The sequence below is a fragment of the Lynx rufus genome, unplaced genomic scaffold, assembly GCF_022079265.1.
Source record: "Lynx rufus isolate CCGP_SWC_20201006 ecotype Redwood Valley unplaced genomic scaffold, mLynRuf1.p SCAF_16, whole genome shotgun sequence".
Taxonomy (NCBI): Eukaryota; Metazoa; Chordata; class Mammalia; order Carnivora; family Felidae; genus Lynx; species Lynx rufus.
In genome coordinates this window covers 13,107,091-13,133,516 of record NW_025814830.1, presented here as the reverse complement: position 1 = coordinate 13,133,516, position 26,426 = coordinate 13,107,091, and the positions used below count along the sequence as shown (strand labels likewise).

The following is a 26,426-nucleotide window of genomic DNA, read 5'->3' as shown; positions in this document are numbered from 1 at the left end:
GAAATCTTTATATTTCCAAGTTCCTGCAGATATTCTATGTTTTCTTATAGATTTAGCATTCATATTTAAGTCTGTTGTCCATCTTGAATTAGTTTTTGTGTATGGTATTTATTGAAAACACCATCTTTGCACATCTGAAATGCTAGAGGCTTTTATCATAAATCAGGTGATATATACTGTCATCCTCTTTCTGGACTGTAATTCTGTTTTGTTTTATTTTATTTTATTTTATTTTATTTTATTTTATTTTATTTTATTTTATTATTTTATCTTATTTTATTTTTTTATCAATGCCACTGTCTTGAAATCTATAGTATTAGTTCTCCAACCTTGTTTCTTTTCTTTTTTAAGATTGTCTTGGCTGTTGTAAGTCCCTTGGATGTCAGAATCAACTTGTTAATTCTCACCAAAAATAAACAATCCTTGCTGGGGTTTTGTTTGTGAATCTATATGTTAATTTGGGGAGAGTTGACATCCTATCAATATTGAATCTTCCAATTAATAAATATAGTATATGTCTACATTTGTTAAGGTCTTTAATTTCTCTCAATGATTTGTTGTAGTTTTCAATGCACATCTTTTATTATATTTGTGCCTCGGTATTTGACATTGTCAGTGGTATTTAATTTTTTTTTCCAGTTGTTTATTGCTAGAAGTACAATTTTTTTTTTTTTTGTATATTGTCCTTGTATCTAGCATCTACAGAACACCTACTGTAGATGCTATTTATCAAGTCGGAAGTTCTCATTCATTAAGATTTTCACATTAATGGGGGCTGAATTTAGCAATTGCATTTTCTGTGTCTTTCGAGCGGATATTTTTTTTACTATTATTATCAATGTGGTAAATTGTCTTAAGTTTCATACCTTGAACCAACCTATCATTCCTGAAATAAATCTTACTTGCCCATAAAGTATTAAACTTTTTTTTTTTTTAATTTTTTTTTTCAACGTTTATTTATTTTTGGGACAGAGAGAGACAGAGCATGAACGGGGGAGGGGCAGAGAGAGAGGGAGACACAGAATCGGAAACAGGCTCCAGGCTCTGAGCCATCAGCCCAGAGCCCGACGCGGGGCTCGAACTCACGGACCGCGAGATCGTGACCTGGCTGAAGTCGGACGCTTAACCGACTGCGCCACCCAGGCGCCCCAAGTATTAAACTTTTTAACAATTTCACTGGGTTAGATCTGCTAATGAACTTCTGCATGTATGTTCATGAGAAATATTGGCCCATAATTTTCATTTTATGTCTTTGTTTTGATATCAGTTTTATATTAGCCTCATAAAATGATTAAGAAGAATTCCCTGTGTTTTTCTATTCACTATGTGTAAGATTAAAGGTTTTCATTAAATTTGGAAGAATTCACTGGTGAAGCTATTTGGGCCTGAACTTTTCTTGATAGGAAGATTTTAAACTGTGGAATCAATTTACCTCTTCAGATGTTTCAGGTTTTTTGTCTGTTTTGTCCATTTTGGCATGTTTTTAAAAGAATTTGTTTCATCTAAGCTTTCAAATTTAAGAGCATGAAGTTATTAGTGTTATTATGTTTTTAATGTCTGTGGCATCTATAATGATGTTCACGTTTTCAATCTTGATTTTGTTCATTTGTGTTATCCCTCTCATTTTCATCAGTGGTATTGGTAACATTTTTTCTTCTGGGTACTTTCAAAACTTTTTTCTCGGGTTGTGGTTTTGCTTTTTGTTTTCTGTGTTTTCCTTTTTATTTATTATTCTTCAGGTTTGCTGAGCTTGAAACTCTTGTTGAGGCTTTTAATCAGTTAATGAGTTCAGACAATTATTACTCTCCAATCTCTTTTATTCCTCAGACACTCCACTTACATATATGGTAAATCTTTGGACTGTGTCCCTTTTGTCTTATACTCACTTCTGTTCTTTCTGTTCTTTTTTTCTACTTTATGTGGATTTTTTTTGTTTGTTTTTGACTTGTCTTTCAGTTCATTAATTCTCTTTTCTTTTTAATTTTTTTAATGTTTATTTGTTTTGGAGAGCGGGGGAGGGGGCAGAGAGAGAGGGATACAGAATATGAAGCAGGCTCCCTGCAGTCAGCACAAAGCCCGATGTGGGACTTCAACCCACTAACCACGAGATCATGACCTGAGCTGAAGTTGGACACTTAACTGACTTAGCCACCCAGGTGCCTCTGAGTTCAGTAATTCTCTTAATTTCCTTCCTTCCTTCCTTCCTTCCTTCCTTCCTTCCTTCCTTCCTTCCTTCCTTCCTTCCTTCCTTCTTTCCTTCCTTCTTTCTTTTCTTTCTTTCTTTCTTTCTTTCTTTCTTTCTTTCTTTCTTTCTTTCTTTCTTTCTTTCTTTCTTTCTTTCTTCTTAGTTTATTTATTTATTTGGTAATCTCTATATCCAATGTGGGGCTCAAAGTCACGGCCCTGAGATCAAGAATCATGTGTTCTTGTGCCTAAGCCAGCCAGGTGCCCTAATTTCTTAATTTCCTCATTTACTGATGTAGGTTGCCTATTTGGTTCTTTTTTACAGATTTCAGTTCTGTTTAATTTCTTTATCTTACCCATTTCCTTATATTTTGGTTGTTTTTAACATTTTAAAACTATTTTAAAGCTATTTTAAATTGTTTGCCAACTCTAATATCTGTATTGTCCATGGTTCTGTTTTCTGGCTTTATCTCTGAGCATATCTAGCATTTTTTATTTTTTTTAAATTTTTTTTAAATGTTTATTTATTTTTGAGACAGAGAGAGACAGAGCATGAATGGGGGAGGGTCAGAGAGAGAGAGAGAGACACAGAATCTGAAGCAGGCTCCAGGCTCTGAGCTGTCAGCACAGAGCCCGACACAGAGCTCAAACTCACGGACCATGAGATCATGACCTGAGCCGAAGTTGGACGCTTAACCGACTGAGCCACCCAGGCGCCCCTATCTAGCATTTTTTAATTGGATGATAGATATTGTGTCGAAAACAACCATGGAGGCCAAGGGCAACCACTACCTACATCTAGCCTTCTCGTTATATCAGAAAAATTAAAGTGCTTTTCAGGTCTCTTTTACTAACAAATACAATTCTTAGTATACAAGAAATTTTCAGGATAATGTTGGAAATAATTTAAAACATTATATTTTTATTAAAAGACTGCTTGTTTAGAAGAGTGCAAAATTCTCAAAAATTTTATTTAGTAGATTTCAGAGGGCTCTCTTGTCTGTAGTGGTATCTTTTGGCGGTGCTCCATACCCAACATGTGGTCATTTTGTAAACATACTACAGTCTTGGCCACAGAGATTACTGGTTTTAAAAGGAAGGGTCAGGGGCGCCTAGGTGGCACAGTTGGTTGAGTGTCCAACTCTTGGTTTCAGCTCAGGTCATGATCTCACAGTTGGTGAGTTCGAGCCCCACACTGGGATCTGCGCTGATAGCGTGGAGCCTGCTTGGGATTCTGTCTCTCCTCTCTGTCTCTCCTGCGCTTGTGCGCACGTTCTCTCTCTCTCTCTCTCTCTCTCTCTCTCTCTCTCAAAAATAAATAAACTTAAAAAAAATAAAAGAAGGAAAGGGCAGATTCCCCAGATGCAAGAATTCAGCTTGAGATGATATACTCTAGGAGCAAAGATGAAGAGGGTTGGGAATGTAACAGACATAATATGGAGCTATTGAAATAAGAATGTTTCCTGACCACATCACTTGGGTGGCTCAGTCAGTTGAAGGTCCAACTCTTGATTGTGGCTCAGGTCATAATCCCAGGGTTATGGAATTGAGCCCCGTGTTGGACTCCGCTCATGCTGAGTGTGGACCCCACTTAAGATTCTTTCTCCCTCTGCCCCTCTCCCCTGCTTTGTGTGTGTACTCTGTCTCTAAAATTAAAAAAAGGGGGGGGGGTTCCTTGCTCATTTGACTTGGAAGGTGCAGCACTTGAGATTGTCCCTTTAACCAAGGAAAGACCAGTAGGAGAGACCAGAAAAGTGAGAAGTATGGGAGAAGGAGTTGTTTCCAAGTCTTTCTGGATTACTGTTGATTCTTTAGTATATAGCACAGTGCCTGGCACATAATAGATTATGTTGGTCGATTTGAAAAACAAACTAAGAGCTTAATAAATAGTAATAATAATAAAAATATTAAAGGAGTGCTTTCAGGTTTTAAAGAAGAGACATTTGTGGATTACCTTGGTTTTCATTTCCTGAAATAAATAAATAAATACACACACACACACACACACACACACACACACACACACACACACCCTTAGTGGAATGCAGTAAGTGCTAGGGGTAGGTGTATCCATTAAATAATTGATAACAAGGATCTTTGTCCTGGGTGGTCACTTTTACATACAGTTGTTGATAAATTGTTTAATCATCAAGGAGTTTTGTACATAGGGATGTTCACTGCCCTTTATAATGCTCAGTTTATTATATTCCTATATCTAATAAACAAAAAGAACATATTTTATGAAACATTTCAACATCGATCTCAAATTAAGTTACTCCTCTTAAACAATTTAGACATCTATTAGTATTTTAGTATAATGTTCTTTGGGTCATTTTTTTTTTAATTTTTTTTCAACGTTTATTTATTTTATTTTTGGGACAGAGAGAGACAGAGCATGAACGGGGGAGGCGCAGAGAGAGAGGGAGACACAGAATCGGAAGCAGGCTCCAGGCTCTGAGCCATCAGCCCAGAGCCTGACGCTGGGCTCGAACTCCCGGACCGCGAGATCGTGACCTGGCTGAAGTCGGACGCGTAACCGACTGCGCCACCCAGGCGCCCCCTTTGGGTCATTTTAAACATCTTAAGCACATATCATGTATACAATTATTACAAATTTTATTACTACACTTACAGTTAAAAGCTATTCTAAAGCATCAGTGATATGGATTTAGTCCATTTCTACATTATTTCTATACTTTTTAATTTCTTCCCATTGTTACGCGAATTAATCATCTTCCTAAAGTTTTTGTAATATTGCTGTGTTCGCTCTCCTGGGTTTCAGTTTTCTTAAGATTCATTAATCCCAAAAATCGTCTCAAACTGTGCAAGATTAGAGGATCTGGTTCATCAACCAGTTATTTCTTGGTCAGGACACAGGACTTGATTGTACAAAACAAGATCATTAAAAACTGTTTAGACAAATGTATATCCAAACTAAAATGTATATGATCAACTTTTAGGAGTTATTTGGAATTCGTATAAAGGTAAAATGATATATATGCAAGGATTTTTTTTTAAATTTATTTTGAGAGAGAGAGAGTGCGTGTGTGTGCACAAGCAGGGGAGGGGGAGAGAGAGAATCCCAAGCAGGCTCCGCACTATCAGTGCAGAGCCAGACTTGGAGCTGGAACTCAGGAGCCATCAAATCATGACCTGAGCCAAAATCAAGAGTCAGACATTAAACTGACTGAGCCACCTAGGCACCTCTATACAAGGATATTTATTACAGCATTGTTTGTAATAGAAGACAAGAAACAGCCCCAAATGGTCATGGGCCGCAGATTGGTTAAATAAAAGTGTATCCATTTAATGAAATACAATGTAGCTAAGGGAATTTCAGCTCTGTGGGTACAAGTTACGTTCCAGTTCAAGATACATTATGTAAAGGGGCGCCTGGGTGGCTCAGTCAGTTAAGCGGTTAAGCGTTTAGCATCTGCAGGTCATGATCTCGTGGTCCGTGAGTTCGTGCCCCACGTCGGGCTCTGTGCTGACAGCTCAGAGCCTGGATGGAGCCTGCTTCAGATTCTGTGTCTCCTTCTCTTTCTGACCCTCCCCCGTTCATGCTCTGTCTCAAAAATAAATAAACGTTAAAAAAAATTTTTTTAAAGGTGCATTAAGTAAAAATAGAAATGTGTATAACAGTGTATATAATATGCAATCAGTTGTGTAAAAAAATTATATCTTTGTGTGTAGATGTGTATATATGTATACTATATTCTCCAAGCCCATATTAGATTGCTGAAATCTATCCTACTTCAAAGCCTGAGGTCTCTGGAGTAGGGAATAATGAAAGATTTGCCCATTTTTCTCACTGATACCCCTTTTTTATTTGTATTTGTGTGGGGTGAACAGAGGGGAATGATCATCTGGGAGCTATGCACCAAGTGGGATCTTATGTAGCTTCTTTTGCCTTCCCCAGTTCTGCCCTTTTCCAAAAGGATCCCAGAGGAAGACTGATCTTTTTCTGCAAATACCAAAGCCATGGCTCAGGTGAGATGCTGTTTCCTTTTGCTCAAAGAGAGTTATTTTTACCCCTAGTACATGTAAACATTTGCCTCCTTCATCATGATATTTTTGATGTTTAAAAAAAAAAAAACAAAAACTTTTTCAGACAGTTTAGTTAAAAGCTGTGCTAAAGTTCTCTTAACCTTGCTCTAAAGAGAAAGATCTTCAATAAGTCAATTCAAAAATTTCTCTCTTGGTGGAGATATTTATAGAAAAAAGAATTGGTTCTATAACCATTGTTGGAAAAAAGAAACAAGGTCTGGTTAAAGATTTTTACACTCTCAAATTACGGGTAACGGTTAAGGGCCAGCCAAGTTGTTGGTTAACAAGTTTCTGTGAAGAGGTCTTAATCAGATTATAAATCCTTCAGAAAATTCTTATGGATTCCATCAAGAATCCTTGTTTGTTCTCACAAAGAGATTGTTAATTACATAATGTAAAAATGGTCTCATTGAGGCCAGGCTCCAAAAAAAAACTTTTACATGGTCCATTCAGGAACCTGACCCTCATTTCTTCATAAAAACCCAGTGTCCTTCCCAGTTCCCTCTTCTTTTAAGCAACGTTTACAAATTCATTTAGTTAAGTCCTTCAGATCTTCTGTCTTAGACTTCTGCCAACAAGAATAGAAATGTGTTCCCCATTTGTTAATGAATCTAATTTGCTTGCACAGTGATTTGATGAGATAGAGATAAATAATTAGGGGCACCTCATAGGGAAAAGGCCTGATCATCACAGACCTAGGGTTTCCAAGAAGAAAATATGTGGAATGGTTTTGATTGATATCATTCTTAGTACATGGAAGATCTCCTGGTGTATGAGCCTTTCAGGTTTGGGGGTATGACTCATAGTTAGTACAAAGCTCTGACACCTATATCTTAACAGATCATCCATAATAAATAGACTTCAGTAATGCCATTGTGTGAATTTGGATCATTTTCTGTCACCTTCCTATATCTCAGGAACAAAGGGAATTTACTGTTGAGAATGGGTAGTTATAAGTAAAATTGGGCCAGTATTAGGGATTTAAAAATTACTTTAACATCAATATCTGAAAACAAAAGAAAATTTGTTTTATATCCATGTGATAGAATATTATTCAGTGAAAAAAATATGCTAATGAAAAGAATTTATTAAGGTGCACCTGGCTGGCTTAGTCAGAGGAGCTCTTGATCTTGGGGTTGTGAGTTCAAGCCCCATGTTGAGTATGGAGATTGCCTAAATAAATTAAAAAAAAATTTTTTTATTCTTAAAAAATAAATTGTTATAACAAGGAATTAACTCTTACTGTATAATAGTGTGACATGAGAAAGGATCAGTCTTGAATTTTACGCAAATTTAATTTTCTAAGATAAAATATTTTTTAAATTCATTTTACACATTTTGCAAGTAAAGTAGTGCTATTCTAATCTTGCCCCATCACCCACTCCCAAAAGGTGATTGCCCTCAACTGTCTTGAATATGGTTTAATTGCTATCTTTTGGTGAATCAATTTTACTCTCTTGACTTACTACAAAGTGGAAGGGACATTGTATATTCTTGTATCGCACCCTTCATTTTCTCTGATAGTTATTAATCATATTACAATTTTTTTTGTCAAATCAGTAGTGTACACAATATTATGACTGCAAATATTGCTTACTGATGAGCCAGCTCATAGCTCCATTCTATTACAGCCTTTCATTTTTCCTGCGGTTAATTGCTTTTTCTCCCCCCATTTCCTTCATTGTCCATTTTTTCCATCTGATCAAACACATTAATTCGTTTTGAGTATGGAGACTGCCATCTCCATTCCCTTTTTCACCCTGCTCCCCCCTGGTCCTGTTACTCTCTAGACTACTGCATAGTTTTCCCAAGGCTTCCATTTTTGTGGTTTTCCTGAGATTTTCCTTCACTGTTCTCCTGTGTTAATTCACCTATTTCTTGAATACTACGTCTTGTTCTTTTCTGGTTTACTTCCTTCTTTTTGGTGGAGCACATCTTCTGGTACTTTCCTAAGAAATTATGAGGTCCTTTTATGTCTAGAAATGTCTTTTTTCAACCCTCACAACAGAATGATAGTTTAGTTATGGAATGTAGGTGAGAATTTCTTTTCTCTATCAGCATATTGAAGAGTTATTCTTACCATTTCTTGTTTTTAGTAGTGTTCTTGAGAACCTCATTGCCTCTCTGATTCTTGATGTCTTTTATATGATCTGCTCTCCTCTGGATGGTTTTAATGTCTTCTCTTTATCCCTTATTCTGAAATTTTACTCTTAGCTACTTGGGAAAAGAAGAGGAAGAAAGAGGCTCACATGTGTTGGTGACTTACTGTAGGGCAAGTAGAGAAAAAAAGCTTATATGTACTGAATGGCAAGGATTATGCTAGCCATTTGTATATACTATTTCACTTAATTGGGATGCTCCTCTTAGCTGGATTTTGTACCTTCCTAATTTTGTCTGGGGGAAACAGAATAAACATGGAAACACAAGATTCAGTCCTGCTTATTTGTTTACGGTCCTCCACTTGCGTCCGAAACATCCAGCCCCACTCTATATGCTTGCTATTTTTCACTTCTCCCTTTATTCTTTTCTTCTCTCTTTCCTTCACCAAAAACAAAACAAAAACAAAAATATAAAACATTTCTTTTTATTAATCAAGTCATATACATGGTTGTTGTTCCAGGAATCAGTGATGTTCAGTGATGTGTCCATAGACTTCTCTCAGGAGGAGTGGGAATGCCTGAATGATGATCAGAAAGATTTATACAGAGATGTGATGTTGGAGAATTACAGCCACCTGGTTTCAATGGGTAAGGACGTCTGTCTATAATCAGATTCTGCCGTCAGAAGCTCTATTTTCTCCCATGTAAAATACCTGCCTTTCAAGTAGGTATTTCTACATCCTGTTCTTAGAAGAATGTTTTTAATATTGTAGTGTTAGAACAAAGAAGCTACACTGTGATATGGGGGAGTTTCAAGTCCTATGTTGTTTCATAAATCTGATATACCTTTCTTTGACCTTTTCTTAATGAAGGGACTGAATTTGAATACTGGTATATTCTCATCATAAACTTATCTCCTTACTTCTTTTATAAGCAGGACATTCTGTTTCTAAACCAGATGTGATCTCCTTTTTGGAGCAGGGGAAGGAGCCCTGGTTGGTTGACAGAGAACTAACAAGAGACCAGTGGCCAGGTAAGTGAAGCTCGTCAGGTAATTACTCAGTTGGTCATTGGAGAGACTGCACCTTTGAGGTGCTCTCTGGGAATCTCCCCTTAGGCCTATTGTACAAAAGTAAGCCTTTCAGCATGAACTTTCAAATGACCTTACCTTTTCCTCTTACTTAACACACTCTACCTGCTTTTCTTCGCTTATACTTCTTTCCATTTCCTCTTGTAATTGCCCAATTCTAACCAGCCAGTGCCCTCCTCTACACTCTCTAATGATATTCCTTTCTATCCATATTTTGGATCTAATTTCTTATCACTTTCTCATCCTCTTTTGTATTTAGTCTTAAAGAAGCATCACTGTCTCCTGACATTTTTTTTTTTTTTTTTACATTGCCAAAGGCTTATTTTCTTTAGGGTGTTTTAGATGAAGTAGCTCATACAGCCATTGATTCATTCATACTTAGAACAAACATTTACTGATTTTTGAATGTGTGAGGTACTCTCAGAGGTACTGCAGAGATTAAAAAAAGGAATAAGCAATTTCAGAATTTATAGCTTAATAGGAGTACTGGAACACACCTATATATAGCTTCTATAAAGTAGAACCATCATAAAAGAGGTTAAAATAGGGAGCTCAGAAAAAATGAGGGCTAAGGATATAGAAGAGAAGTTGATCCACACAGATACTATATCCACATAGATACGTGAGTGTGCGTGTCGTTAACTTTAGATAGAATGTTGGAAATAAAGGCTCTGTACCTCCATTGAGAACTTAAAGCTAGCAAAGATAAACAAAACTTGATATGAACGAGTTAAAACAGGACAGCACATTGATTCATTCAGTATATATTTATTGAGTACCTGTTGTATGCCCAGCACTATTCTTAACACTGATATTACAGCAGTGAACAGAACATGCAAAATCTCTATTCCTGGAGCTTACCTTCTAGTGCTGAGAGAGATATAAAAATAAATGAATATATAGGTCATGTAACAGTGCTAATAAGAAAAACAAAGTAGAGGAAGAGCGTAGAGGATACTATCTTATATGATGGGGTAAGACTAACTTTTCCAGTTAAGTGACATTTGGACAGAAATGTGAAGAAGTACAACAGTAAATCATTGTATGTGGTTAGTGGAAGGAAGAACATTACAGAGGGTGGAAGCCAAACATTCCAGGGCCCTGAAGCAGGTGTGCATTGGCTGTGTTCAGGGAGCAGGAGCCAGGAGGCCAGTGCTTTATCTTATCCTGGTTGGTCAAGTATTTTCAAATAAACCGGAGATTTGACGTCATTTCACCTTTGCATAATCTCAATTTGTAGTTGTAAAAAATATGGACATTTTTTTCCCCTTACACAATTTTAATGCCATTATCATCTCTAATAAATTTTACAATTTCTTGGTATACTGGATTGTTTTCATGTCATTGTAGTGAGTACTAGTGAGAGTGGACATTTTCATCTTAATGGTGCTCTTTAACTTGTTCACTACTAAATTTTGCCCTTTTTACCTACTACTATCCTTATTTTTTCAAATTTTATGGACTTTATGTAATAAGAATATCTATGTATCCATTTCTAGAAGGTGCTTTTACTTTTTAATTTTAATTTGCATTGGTGTCTTTAATGTGTATGTTGTAATGTGTTTGTAGTCAGCTCCTTAAATGATTATTGTGATGAATTTTATAAATTTTTGTTGTTTTTTAGTTTTCTGCGATTTGTTTTATACCATTTAAATCCATTTTTAGTTTCTTTTTCAATAAAGTATAAATTAAGAGTCCAAATCCATTAACCTCCCTCCCCCCTACACGCACTCACACACACAATTTAGCACCCTTTCATCATTTAGCTTACTTCATCTTTGTTTTATCTGCCTGTTCAATAACAAGTTCTGATTTATGTTAGTTTGTATGTCAGCTTCTTTTTCTTGTATCTGTCTGTCTACTTATGCCTACGGAGATAGATATGCCTAGCAGAAGTTAATATGTTGTCATTCTTTTTATTGGAAATTATTAAAAATAATGTAACAAGCTGCAGGCGGACGTTTAAACAGTTATGAAATGAACTTTCATGTAACCATTACCCAGGTAAAAAACTACAACACTACCAGCACAGATCTCTTTGTGTCCACAAGATCTTTGTGTCCTTTCATAGTTTTACTAAGAGTGCCATCCGCAATATGTAGTTTAGTTTTAGTTGGGTGTGAATTTTATAGACATGTAATCATACTATAATATGTATTATTTTATGCCTTGCCTTTTTTTTTAAATGTTTATTTATTTTTGAGAGACAGAGAGAAACACTGTGAGCAGGGGAGGGCCAGAGAGAGAGGGAGACACAGAATCTGAAGCAGGCTCCAGGCTCTGAGCTGTCAGCACAGACCCGACGCAGGGCTCGAACTCACAAACCACAAGATCATGACCTCAGCCAAAGTCGGGTGCTTAACCGACTGAGCCACCCAGGTGCCCCTAATTGCTCTTACTTTTATAAAAAGTCCTGATCTCTGGTGAGAGAACTCTCCATCCTTTCCTTCAGAAGTGCTTGGTTTTACTTTGTCTTCCATATGAATTAAAAAATTTACATTAAGTAAAGTTTCATTAAAAATGTCTTTTTCAACATCCATCCATGAATAAAACTCTCAACAAAGTGGGTATATAGGGGAATGTACCTCAGCGTAATAAAGTCCATATATGTAAGCCTATAGCTAACATACTCAACTGAAAGCTTTTCTTCTAAGATCAGGAATAAGACAAGGATGCCTACTCTCACCACTTATTAAACAGTACTAGAAGCCTTAGAATAATTAGACAAGAAAAAGAAAGAAAAGGCATCTAAATTAGAAAGGAAGAAATAAAACCATCTATGTTTGCAGATGACATGATATTATATATACAAAACTTGAAAGACTCCACTAAAAACTATTAAAATTAATAAATGAATTCAGTGAAGGTCCAGGATACAAAATCAATATATAAAAATCAGTTGCAGGGACACCTGAGTGTCTCAGTCTGTTAAGCATCTGATTCTGGATTTTGGCTCAGGTCATGATCTCACAATTCATGGAATCGAGCCACATGTTGGACTCTGGGCTGACAGCATGGAGCCCGGTTGGAATTATCTTTCTCTCTGCCCCTGTCCCACTTGTGAGCTCTAGCTATAAATAAATAAATAAATAAATAAACAAACGATTGCATTTCTATACACTAACAATGAACATTCAGAAGAGAAATTGAGAAAATCCCTTTTACAATTGCATCAAAAAGAATAAAATACCTAGGAATAAATTTAGCCAATGAGGTGAAAGACCTGTACACTGAAAACTATAAGACATTGATGAAAGAAATGGAAAAAACACAAATAAATAGACACTACCCAAAGCAAGTTACAGATTCAATGCAATCCCTATCAAAATTCCAGTGGTGCCTTTTATAGAAATAGAACAATCATAAAATTGTCTAGAACCATGAAAGACGCAAATAGCCAAAACAGTCTTGGAGGCATCACACTTCCTGATTTCAAACTATATTAAAAGGTATAAAAATCAAAACAGTATGGTATTGGCATAAAAACGGATGCATCAATCAATGGAACAAAACAGAGAGCCCAGAATTAAACCCACACATATATGGTTAATTAATTTTTAACAACGAATCCAAGAACATACAGTGGGGAAAGGACAGTCTCTTCAATAAATGGTTTTGGGAAAACTGGACAGCCACATATGAAAGAATGAAACTGGACCACTATCTTACATCATATACAAAAATCAGCCCAAAATGGATTAAGGACCTGAACATAAATAAGACTTGAAACCACAAAATTCCTAGAAGAAAATGTAGGCAGTAAGCTCTTAGATCCTTGGCAATTTTTTGGATTTGACAAAATAAAGACAGCAAAAGCAAAAATAAATGAGTGGGACTATATCAAACTCAAAATCTGCACAGCAAAGGAAATGGTCAACAAAATGAAAAGACAACCCACAGAATGGGAGAAAATGTATGCAAATCATATATCTGATAAGGAGGTAATATATAAAATATATATACAGAATCCATAAACTACATAGCAAAAATTCCAATTAAAATACAGAAGGTAAAAGAAATGGAAATTTTAGAACTAGAAAATATAGTGGCCAAAATTTTTAAAACTACTGCATAAGCTCAATAGAATGGAAATAACAGAGAAAAATTGGTGAACTTAAAGATGAGCCAAACTAGTTCACATAAATACCAGAATAAAGATCAAAAACTTAAAAAGAATCTATAGCTTCAGGGACATGTGAGACAACAGAGTTTTAACATTCATGTCCTTGAAGTCCCAGAAGGAGAAAGTTCAGGACTGGAAAAAGTATTTGAAGAAATAATGGCTTACCAAATTTGGTGAAAGATGTATCAGTTCAAAAGGCTCAGCCACCCCAAACAAGATAAACACAAAGAAATCCATACCCAGACACATCATAATCAAATTGCTGCAAATGGATGACCAAAAAGGTAATGAAAGAACCACAGAAAAATAATGCATTACTTATAGGGAAACAATTATTTGAATGACTGGACTTCTCTCTTTGTAAACCATGGAGGCCAGAATAAAGTGGAATAAAATTTTATTGTGCTAAAAAACTGTTAACCCAGATTTACAAATCCTGCAAAAACCTACCAGGAATGAAGGTGAAATTAAGAAAGGCAATACTGTAAATGTAGATGGCAACTGAGACTTGCTTGAAGGTCCCTATGAGATATGACAGTGGTGGGAAGACTGGCTAATGAGACAATTTATATACCATGTTAGAGGGGTAAACACTAGTTAAGTCTAGGAGACAGCTGTCTGTGCCAATTCTGGCCCAGTGCTTCCACATAATGTCTTTCAAGGAAAGTCAGAAATCCAGATTTTCATATTAAATCTGATAGCTCAATGTTGATAACTAATTCAAAACTTTAGAAAATTTGTTGGGGGCAACATCAAACAAATATGTAAGATACAACCTGATTCATCAGATTTTTACTTCTGTGGAGTTTTCTTTTTCTTTCTTTTTTTTTTTTTTTAACCTCAGAAATTCTACCAAGGTACATCTGGTTAAAACTCCTCATAAATTGTGCTCAACACAGAAGGGAACTTCTTTTTACTCAGAGGTTTCTTCAACCCTGGAAATTAGTTTTGTTGTTAGCTCTGCATCATCCCCAAGTTCTCCTTCCAGAACTCATATCTTACATTTATTTTATTGCCCATATAATTTTCCTTTCCTATGACCCCCACCACTTTTTTGTCACCTTTTCTATCTTTTCCCCTCTGAGAATTTTTTTTTCATGAATTCTAGTTTTCTTTTTTTTTTTTTAATTTTTTTTTTTTAACGTTTATTTATTTTTGAGACAGAGAGAGGCAGAGCATGAACGGGGGAGGGGCAGAGAGAGAGGGAGACACAGAATCGGAAGCAGGCTCCAGGCTCTGGGCCATCATCAGCCCAGAGCCCGACGCGGAGCTCGAACTCACGGACCGTGAGATCGTGACCTGAGCTGAAGTCGGACGCTTAACCGACTGAGCCACCCAGGCGCCCCGAATTCTAGTTTTCATGATGATTGACTTTTCACTGTGGAATTTGAAGATTTAGTTTATACCTTTTTTCACCCTCCAAATATAATTATATCACAATTTTTAAAGTATTATTCAGCTTGCTTCATGACAATGAAATGGCTTTCATTTCTGAGTTCTGTAGTCACATTTCACTTCTTTTAGGACTTGTTCTTTTCTATGCAATTAATCCTTGTCTTAATTGAGAATTGCTGAGTTTTCTGAGTATCTCTCATTAATCTAACTCTCTTCAGACACATCAGGTAACTGGTTTATTTTTTAAGAGACATTTCTCCTCTAACCCTCTGTTCTGCCCCAGTTGAGACATAGATAGCTATCATTTTAGAATTTCTCTTCATTATCATCCCATTGATTCCCTTTACTATGTTCCTTTGAATTTCTTTTGATTCTCTATGTGAATATCTTGGATACCTTTGTCTTGACTGTTGGATCTCTTTCCTTTCTCTTTCTTGGTTTATCCCTTTATTATTCTGACACACACCTTCCAAAAGCAACCAAGGAAAGTATGCAAGAAAAATAAATAGTGTATTTTGTGGGGCTGCCTGGCTGGCTCAGTCGGTGGAGCATGAAACTCTTGATCTCAGAGTTGTAAGTTGGAGCCCCACATTGGGTGTAGAGATAATTTTAAAAAATGAAATCTTTAAAAACAGAAGTGTATTTTCTGAATCCTTATATGTCTGAAAATGTTTCCCATTCACCCTTCAATTTCACTGATAGTTTGACTGGAGATGTAATTTTAGGTTGAAAAACTGAAATTCAAAGTTTTGAAGGCATTGCTCCACAGATTTTTAAAATCTAGCATCTAGTGTTGTTCAGAAATCCAAAACTCATTCAGGTTCTTAATTATTTCATGTGATCTATTTAATATCTTTGGAAGCCTTTAGAATTTATCTTTATAATATGCTAATATTTCAAGTAGAGATAGCATGATGTTGATTTTATTCTTTCATTTGGGCACTCAGTGAGACATTTCATTCTGGAAACAAAAATCTCTGAAATTTTCTTGTATTATTTTCTTGATTATTCTATGTTGTCTTCTCTATTCTCTGTGTTTCAAACTTTGAATGTTTGCTTTTTTTGTTTTAATGTTTGTTTATTTTGAGAGAGAGAGAGAGAGAGACAGAGAGAGAGAGAGAGAGAGAGAGATCTCCCACACGTTTGCTCAAGCCAGGAAGGGGAAGAGAAAGAGAAAGAGAATCCCAAGCAGGCTCTGCACTGCCAGGGCAGAGCCCAATGCAGGGCTTGAACCCACGAACAGTGAGATCATGACCTGAGCCTAAACCAAGAGTCAGACACTTAACCAACTGAGCCACCCTGACGCCCCTGTTCACTTTTTATTTCTAGTGTCTGGCACCATGTCTGACACATTTAATGGGCTCATTAACTTTTTTGAATGATTGAACACTCATAATTCAGATCTTAAATTTCTTGTCTTAGCTCTAGAATTATTTTTTTTCTATTTTTTATTTCTTATACTTTCTGTGAGAATTTATTAAGTTCTAATTCTCATATTAATTTTTATAAAAGATTTTTCTTTCAATATTTTTTCTGACATTATTCTCTTATGAGATATGTATTATATATTTTTGGAAGCATTCTTGTTTTGAATTTTTCTCCATTGGTTGTCTTTCCTGAGGTTTTTTTTTTTTTTCCTTTGTCCATTTTAATCTCTCATGTTTAAGATTTTCCTGAAACTACTAGTGATTTAAGGCTGTCTGCCCATATACCACTGTGGTATTAAAAAGCTGTATGAGGGTGCCTGGGTGGTTCAGTCAGTTAAGCATCGGACTCTTGATTTCCTCTCAGGTCATGATCACACAGTTCATAGGCTTGAGCTGTGCATCAGGCTCCGCTCTGACAGCACAGAGCCTGATTGGGATTCTCTCTCCCTCTCTCTGCCCTGCTTGCACACACTCTCTAAAAATAAAAACTTTTTTTTTTAATTAAAATATACATTTTTAAAAAGCTGGCTTGACCTCTCATTTGTGTCTGAAGAAGTGTATATTTATTGGTGGTAGTCACTGTAGAGTGATCTTCCTAGAATAGTTCGTTGGCTGATACCACCTATCAGATATTTTCTCTTGGACTGGTTTTCTCCAGAATTGAATCCTCTGCTTTCTTTCTGGGAGTCAGTAAAATGAGCTTGACTGCCAGATTCTGAAAGTTTACTGAGTCGTATGTATCAGGTGTATGGGGTAGGTTTGAGATTCTGGGGTCTGTTTCGTACAGATTTCAATTAATCTTAACTTTTTGCAGCCCCTCCTGCACCCTGCTTTCAAAGGTACCTGTTGATTGCAGTTCTTAGAAATAATGATTCTACAATAAGACTAATCTATAACCTGAGTTTCAGTGTGTTTATGGTTAACAAATTATTTGTTACCATTATATCTATGGTGGCTTCAAAAATTTTGTTGCTGCTCTTTCCTCTCCTATTCTTTGTGGAGTTTCTTCTTTCATTTAATCTCATCACTATCACTTTGGTGGGACTTCATGAAGGAACAGTAATAAATGCATATATTCACTGTGCTGTGTTTGAAAAGAGTGTGTCCTTCTAGAGGAATTTTTTTTTTTAATTTTTTTTTTCAACGTTTATTTATTTTTGGGACAGAGAGAGACAGAGCATGAACGGGGGAGGGGCAGAGAGAGAGGGAGACACAGAATCGGAAGCAGGCTCCAGGCTCTGAGCCATCAGCCCAGAGCCTGACACGGGGCTCGAACTCCCGGACCGCGAGATCGTGACCTGGCTGAAGTCGGACGCTTAACCGACTGCGCCACCCAGGCGCCCCTAGAGGAATTTTTTAAGGAGTATACATTTAAATACTTGCTTATTGAGTCAGTTAATAAATATTTGTTGATCTTCCAGTATATACCAGATACTGTGCTTAGAGTTAGGTACACACTGATGAAGACTATGGACATTTCCTTCACAGAACTTAACACCTATTCAGTGAAAAAGATAGTAAGTGAAGCTAAGTCAATATATAATTACAAATTATGAAAATCCTGTTAAGGAGGACAACAGAGTGCTTAAAGTGTGACTACAAGGAGAGTATAATTTGGTCATGCAGCCAGGAGAGGCCTCAAAAAGTATGACCTTTAAGTGCAGATTTGGAAAATGGGCACTAGTTACCAAGGCCAAGAGTAAACAACAAAACCACCTACTAGACATAAGGAAAAGTACCTGGAAAGACTATTAAGAGGGACTAAAAGCTGAGAGCATTTGAAGAACTGCAAAATAGGGCCAGCATGGATGGAGCTTAGCAACCAAAAGGGAGCATAGCCTGAGATTTGTCTGAAGAGGCAGGCAGCAATTAGATCATTCAGAGCTTTGTATACCTTGTTCAAGAGTTTGGCTTTTGTTGTAAGAGAACTGCCATTAAGGATGGATTCAAGATTGCCTACCTCAGGTGGGGAAACTAGATAAGAAAGACACTATCCTGATAGTTCAAAGAGATACATGTATTAGATATTGAAGATAGGAGGAAGAGTGTTAAGATATATTTAGGAGCAAGATTAGGCAGTATTTGCTGAATAATTATATGAGAGAAAGAGAAAAGATGGTACTAGAATACTTCTCACTTTTTTGGCTTGAGATTTTCCCATAGTGTGGTCTTCAAAACACTGCACTTGCCTAATATCCCCATTTTAATATAGAAATTCTTTTGTATTATCTCTCAAATATTAAACATTTATGCCAAATACTTCTCATATATTATTTATAGTTCCTCCAATGATTATAAGAGTAGACAGAGAATTGAGGGCTAAGAAAAATGAACTACTTTGCCCAAGAAAACAAAGCTTGTAATTAGCTGTGTGTTCAAAAATTCACAACTGATTCTGGTAACTGATTGTTCAATAGCAGAACACTGCTTTTATATCCTCTACCTTCTCTTTAAACCTACAAATGCTCTTCCTGTCAGTTGGTCATCACTACTATAGTGTTTATGTTCTTTTTAAGTCCTTTCCTCTTTTCTCCTAAGATCAGCATCACAGAGTTCCAAGCCAAAAAGTGTTTTTATCAAACTCCAAACATATTCCATATTTAGCCACAAAAGAATCCTCACTGTCTGCCACTCATGCTAGATTTATTCATTCCTGCCATCTGGATTGCCACTCTCAATTTCCTTATTTGTTAAAGAGACCCTGGGTTTCCAGTTACAGAATTGAGGACAGTGCTGTCTAATAAAACTTTCAGTGATGATGTGGAAATGTTCTATGTCTGTTACTTCCAACACTAACCACAATTGGCTATTGAACACTGGAAATTACAGTGCTATTGAATTAAATTTGAATTTTTATATAATTTTAATTATGTTAAATTTAAATAGATACATATGCTCATGGATACTGTAATGGACAACATAGATCTAACTGGGAACTGGCAAACCATTTTCCTAAAAGGCCAGATAATAAATATCTTAAATTTATAGTCGATGTGGTCTCTGTTGCAACTACTCACTTCTGCCATTGTAGCTCAAAAGCAGTCATAGACAATATGTAAACAAATAAGTGTAGCTATGTTCCAATAAAACTTTACTTATAAAAATTGTTACAGTGCTGCAGGCCATAGTTTGCCAACCCCTGGGAATGTTATCTTCTACTCATTTAATCCTGATAATAACTCTATTAAGTAGGTAATCATTTCCCTTATTTTATAGTTCATGTTGTGGGGTGCTCTTACAGGTATGTGTGCATATGCTCTGAATTTTTGTATGTGTATTTATGATTAGAGCCATTTTGTAACAAGGGAGATAAGACTAAGTTTTCTGTATGTTCAGCAAGCTCCCCTAAATAATTCTGATCAATAGCAATGTTTGGAAATCATTGGCTTACTTACTGCCCTCATCTTACTATATGATCTGTCCTTATTCTCATCTATTTTTTTTCAAGTTTGGTTTAATTCTCCCATTTTAACTGAAGTTTTATTTCTCCCAAACAAAAAATATGAGTGATTACTTTCATATTTTCTTTCAGTCCTGGAATCAAGATGTGAGACCAAGAAATTATTTCTGAAGAAGGAGATTTATGAAATAGAGTCAGCGCAGTGGGAGTTAATGGAAAGACTTACAAGACATGACCTTCAGTGCTCTAGTTTCAGAGATGATTGGGAATGTAATGGCCAGTTTGAGAAACAACATGGCTCTCAGGAGCGACACTTTGGTCAACTGATATTCACCCATGAAGGCATGCCTACATTCAGTCAGCATCCATCCTTTACATTACAGCAAATCATCAATAATAAAGAGAAATACTGTGGAACTAAGGAATATAGGAAAGCCTTTAGACATGACTCACAGCTTACTACACATCAAATAATTCATACCATTGAGAAGCCCTATGAATGTAAGGAATGTGGAAAAGCCTTTAGACATCCCTCAAGACTCAGTCATCATCAGAAAATTCATACTGGCAAGAAACCCTTTGAATGTAAGGAATGTGGGAAAACATTTATTTGTGGTTCAGACCTTACTCGACATCACAGAATTCACACTGGTGAGAAACCCTACGAATGTAAGGAATGTGGAAAGGCCTTTAGTAGTGGCTCAAACTTCACTCGACATCAGAGAATTCACACTGGTGAAAAGCCCTATGAATGTAAAGAATGTGGGAAGGCCTTTAGTAGTGGCTCAAACTTTACTCAACATCAACGAATTCATACAGGGGAGAAACCCTATGAATGTAAGGAATGTGGCAATGCCTTTAGTCAGAGCTCACAACTTATCAAACATCAGAGAATTCATACAGGTGAGAAGCCCTATGAATGTAAGGAATGTGAAAAGGCTTTTCGTTCTGGTTCAGATCTTACTAGACATCAGAGAATTCATACTGGTGAGAAGCCCTATGAGTGTAAGATATGTGGGAAAGCCTATTCTCAGAGTTCACAACTTATTAGTCATCATAGAATTCATACTGGTGAGAAACCCTACGAATATAGAGAATGTGGGAAGACATTTAATTATGGCTCACAACTTATTCAGCATCAAAATTTGTACTGGTGATAAACCATAGAAGGTCTGAAATCTGTAGGAAGGCTTTTAATTACAGTTCAATTATTCAACATTAGAGAATTTGTCTTGATAATAATCCCTTTAAATAGAATAATGTAGAAACATCTTACTTGTTGACTCCAGCTTATTCAGCCTGAGAAAAATCATGTAGGAGAAACCCCCTATGAGTAGAATATATTTTGGAAGTCCTTTAATAAAAGCTTATATTTCTTTTGACATCAGATAATTCAAGCTAGCAAATACTGAAAATCACAGCACTTTTGACACCTTTCTAACCTTATTTTAAACCTCAGAATTCATGATGAAATATAATCCTGACATTTTTGTTTTTCCCCCTAATTTGTCTATACTTGTTATATTCTTAATATTTTAACCCATCTTAAATTTATATGACTATAAAGTCCACCTGTTTCCATCACAGTTTGTAAAATACCTTTAATACCTGGAATAAGTGACCTCTTTATTCAAAGATGGCTTATTCTTTTTGTTATTTACAAAACTTCAGATTTCTTGTAAAAACATTGACGAACAACTTTCCACACAGTAAATAGAGATCCCTTCATAGCTTCTTGGTGTTTCCATATGTTGCTGTGATATCATTTTATCAAATTCCTACTGATAGACATTTCCCAGAGTTTCTGCCATTACACACAGTACCCTAATGGAAATTCTCCATAGGCATATCTTTATATCATGTATTTTAATTGCAGAAATAGTGCATGAACATATTTTCCTTTTAAAAGATTTAAACATTACAAATAAGGCAGATACACTCTTTGACTATCATCCTTGTATCCATTTCCCTTTCTGAAGGATAGTCATTATCTGTTTAGTATTTATGCTTCCTGACCATTTTTCTACGTTTTTATACATATTTGTCTCAGTGGAAACTAAAACGGGATAATGGTAATACCTACCTCAAAATTTTGTGTGAGGATCAAATAAATTAAGATGCATAAAGTGCTTAGAATTCTGCCTGTCATATAATAAATATTCGCTGAATGTTGGTCATTATTTTATTCATCATTGCCATTAGTATTATTTGCTGAAAAACAGTTTCTGCGGACCTTGCTGAACGTCAGGCAGGATATATAGTCGAAGAAAGACACAGGGTAATGAATTCAGAAAATTTTCCATCATCACTTCCTATGGAACATGAAATTATCCTAGGTGTTGATGGGGAAAGTAATGTGTGGAAAGGACTTTATTCAGACTAGCATCCTTTTTGCTACATCATGCAATACCTAATGTAAAAACAAGAATGTAGACAAACCATTTGCAACATGGATGAAAAATGAAAAAGTGTGAAAAGAAACAGCATTATGTTTGAAAAGTTAATACACAAAGAGAAACCTTATAGTTAATGATTTAAAATGTTATTGTAGGAGTGCCTGGCTGGCTCAGTTGGTGTAGCATGTGACTCTTGGTCTCGAGGTTGTAAGTTCAAGCCCCACATTGAGTGTAGAGATTACTTAAAATATTTAATAAAATGTTAAATACAGTGCTTTCTGGTATATTCGAAAACCTAAACAAAATTATTTTTTTAGGAAAATAAAAATGAATACAGTATTGACTCAGAATTAGAACTCTCAGAAGCCTCATAATCGTAAAAACACAGAAAAGGGGAAATTTAGTGTGATATAGTAGCTATTACTACTAATAAAGCACCAAACCAAAAATTTTTTTCAGGCAAAACATTATCAAGTATCTAAGGAATTGTTATATAGAGGTAAACATCTCATAACCACCCAAATATAACCTTGATGTTAGAATAATATTAGGACACCTAAAAACGGAAGCTCAGTTTTAGTATCCATGAAGATATATGTGAGCATACTAAAGAAACTAGCAAACAGTGGTACCTATTAAAATAATACAAATGAACCTGGTTGCAGCAGTAGCTAAGGAGGATACCCAGTGCCCAGTTCTAACTAACTGATGTGAGGAAATGCAGGCCTCATTTTGCCAGCTCTTGTGACTTTTCGAGAGTCTGGATCTTTTTTTTTTTTTTTTCAGTGTGTGATAGCTCTTGATTTTTATTTATTTTAATGTTTATTTTTGAGAGAGTGCAAGTGAGGGAGGGGCAGAGAAGGGGGACCGAGGATCCAATGTGGATTCTATGCTGATAGGCTGACAGCAGTGAGCTTGGGGCTTGAACCCATGAATGGCGAGATCATGACTTGAGCCAAAGTCAGACACCCAACCGACTGAGCTACCCAGGTGCCCTAATAGCTCTTGATTTTTAAATGGTAGCTCAGATTTATCTTTAAAGACACCATGAGTACCAAAGATGTATTGACTGCACAAATAGGCCATAAGTTCCTTTTTTTCTGGACCCTAAAGCTGTGGATGTGCAGAAGGCTTGGAGGAGGAGTTTTTAATAGTGCAAATCCCTTAAATATTTAATATTTAAAATATTTCCAGAGATAACTAGCTAAACTCCAAGTGTAAGGGTTTTTTTTTAAACACTTATTCCACCCCAATATTTTCTACATGCAGTTCTTTATTCTAAGCATCATGTCAAATTTAAAAATTGGGTCTATTTTATATGTAACAACAATATCCTATTGTTGATAAATATATACACATACAACTGAAAATTTTTAAATGGCCTATGAAGAGGAAAAATAGCCTGAGCATCACATTTTTGCACTAGCAGCAAACATGTCATTGGAATTCTGTATTGTGTTCTAGATGAAAAGTTAGCAGACTTTCCATAAAGGGCCAGATAGTAAATATTTTAGCCCTGTGAGCCGTACTATTTCTGTAGCAACTACTTAACTCTACCATTGTGGAAGAGTGTGGAAGGCTACTAAAAGTCTTAGATTAAGAATCCTGAAGTTAAGCAAATGTCCCACATTTTAGCTTTGTTTAGGTAGATTAGTGTTTTGAAATAGATCTTTTCTATGCCTCAATTTTCATGCTCAGCAAGCAGCTTCCTGCATTGGATGGATTCCATTCTTGGAAGGAAATTCCCATATACCCAAAATTACAGGTCTGTTCTTCCATTCCTCACTTCCTTTTTTCTTAGATCCCATGTTAGTAGGTTAAGGTTTTTTTTTTTAAACATTGAGTTATTTTGTTCCAGGCTTATGCCTGTAAAATATTTTATAATCAACTTAAGAAAAGCAGAATGAGCAACATAGGAGTTTAAGTCATTAAGTTCTTCATCTAAAATTATAGAGGAAATGGGATGCCTGGCTGGCTCGATGGGAAGAGCATTCGACTCTTGATCTCAGGGCTATGAGTTCGAGCCCCACGTTGGGTAGGGAAATTACTAAAAGAAATAAAAACTTTAAAAAAAAATAAAATGAAATAAAATTACAGAGGTAATGCATTTGCATTCAAACCAATGAAGCAATACTAAAAAAAAAAAAAAAGCTATGCCTTTTGCTATTCCTCACTCCCTCTCTGCTGATTTACTTCTGAGTAATGTTCAAACCTTGTGTATATCCCCCATATATTTCTTTATGTTTAAATGTTAACACAAATCAGTATATTTTTACCAAAAAATATGGATGATAGTTTAAACATGCCTTTTAAATTTTGAATTTCCCTAGTCAGTAAATGATGATTTAACTTATTTTTTTTAATGGTTACAGTATATTTTATACCCAAGTATGTTTGTACCAATACCAACTCAACTATTCATGCAATATTTCAGACTGTTTCCTCTCTGCTGTTTGAAAGTAGTGCTTCATTCAGGGCACCTGGATGGCTCAGTCGGTTAAGCGTCTGACTCTTGTTTTTGGCTCAGGTCATGATCTCATGGTTTGTGAGTTTGAGCCCTGAGTCAGTCTCTACACTGACAGCGTGGATCCTGCTTGGGATTCATTCTCTCTCGCTCGCTCTCTCTCTCTCTCTCTCTCTCTCTCTCTCTCTGCCCCTCCCCTGCATGTGCGCTCTCTCTCAAACTTTTTTTTTTTTTTTAAGTTTATTTATTTTGAGAGAGTACAAGCAGGGAGGGCCAGAGAGAGAGGGAGAGAGAGGCTCCCAAGCAGGCTCTGAACTGACAGCATGGAGCCCAATGTGGGGCTCGAACCCATGAACCATGAGATCATGAACTGAGCTGAAACCAAGAGTCAGACACTTAACTGACTGAGCCACCCAGGCGCCCCTCAAAATAAACTTTAAAAAACTTAAAAAAAATAATAAAAGTAATGCTTCAATAAACATTTTATATTTTTGTCTATTTTATTTCTGTAAAATAGGTTTTCCAAACCATTTCCAACGTTTTCTGTTTCTTAGGAAGGTATTGCTTATAGAAACTTTCAGAGGGAAGAGGATAAAGGGACAGAGTGTACAGTTTTTCACATACATGGGTGTGTATACACACACAGACTTTACCATTTTAATCCATCTGGGATTCATTATTGTACATGGTGTAATACAGGATGTTGGTTTTGTTTCCATTCAGAAATAAGACCAATTATGCCAGAACCAATAACTGAAATATTCATCTTTCTCCTACTGTATTAAAATACTCATATATTAAATGCTCATATTCTCAAATCTATTTCTGTGCTATATTTTCCAGCAATCTTTGACTTATACTTTTTAGTAACTTATTACTTGGAAATAGAGATATGTATATTGTTAATATATAATTTTTACTTAGAAATAAAGACAGGGTGCCTGAGTGGCTCAGTCGGTTAAACGTCCAACTTCAGCTCAGGTCATGATCTCGCGGTTGGTGAGTTCAAGCCCTGCATCAGGCTCTGTGCTGACAACTCAGAGCCTGGAGCCTGCTTTAGATTCTCTGTCTCCCTGTCTCTCTGTCTCTTCCCCCGCTCACCCTCTGTCTCTCTCTCTCTCAAAATTAAATAAACGTTAAACATTTAAGAAAAAAAGGGGGCACCTGGGTGGCTCAGTCGGTTGAGTGTCCGACTTCAAATCAGGTCATGACCTCGCAGTTTGTGTTGGAGTCCCGCATCGGGCTGTACGCTGACAGTGCAGAGCCTGCTTGGGATTCTCTCTGTCTCTGCCCCTACCATGCTTGCTTCTCTCTCTCTCTCAAAATAAGTAAACTTAAAAAAAATTTTTTTTAATGAAAAAAAACAAAAACAAATGCTTATTAGATTTTAAATTATTTTATCCGGTTCCAATAAAAAGACTAATAAGGGTTATATTTTAAATTTTATTCAATTTAAATAGAGTATTTCAAAATGAATTCACATTGAATTGACTTTGAATGGATATTCATTAATACAGGTATGTCTCAAAACGTCTTTGACAACTTTTTATCTCTTTACACTCTAATATCTTCATGATGTAATGTTTCACAATACTTAAAATATGCTAGTAATAATCTGAAATTTAGTATCTTTTATTAGGTATTGATTATAAAATGATAGATTATTTTGATCTTTGATAATCTGCATATAAAGGGATATCTCAGTATACCTATTTCACCTTTTTTCATGTTGTAGACATGAGGACAGTGGCTGTTGGGCAAGAATTTTTTTTTTCACTGTGTTTTCCCCATTTTAACAGAC

At 36.0% G+C, this 26,426-nt stretch overlaps 2 protein-coding genes across 3 annotated transcripts in view; one reads left to right on the top strand and one right to left on the bottom strand.

The window, feature by feature from the left end:
- The window catches only part of ZNF260 (zinc finger protein 260), a 143,267-nt gene extending 121,372 nt beyond the window's left edge, over nucleotides 1-21,895 (top strand). The window contains exons 2-5 of one of the 2 annotated variants that reach the window (XM_047078165.1): nucleotides 6,104-6,174; nucleotides 8,852-8,978; nucleotides 9,268-9,363; nucleotides 19,898-21,895. In XM_047078165.1, coding sequence (XP_046934121.1) covers nucleotides 6,166-6,174; nucleotides 8,852-8,978; nucleotides 9,268-9,363; nucleotides 19,898-20,922 — 1,257 coding nt within the window. In that variant the 5' untranslated portion in view covers nucleotides 6,104-6,165 and the 3' untranslated portion in view covers nucleotides 20,923-21,895. Of the gene's footprint in view, nucleotides 1-6,103; nucleotides 6,175-8,851; nucleotides 8,979-9,264; nucleotides 9,364-19,897 lie in introns of both variants that reach the window. The other variant, XM_047078164.1, reaches the window with a different exon arrangement.
- Nucleotides 1-26,426, bottom strand: part of LOC124511173 (zinc finger protein 568) — a 389,983-nt gene that overhangs the window by 185,618 nt on the left and 177,939 nt on the right. Inside the window, exon 9 of the mRNA XM_047078140.1 lies at nucleotides 4,813-4,825. Within this exon, the coding sequence (XP_046934096.1) occupies nucleotides 4,813-4,825 (13 nt within the window). The remainder of the gene's footprint in view (nucleotides 1-4,812; nucleotides 4,826-26,426) is intronic.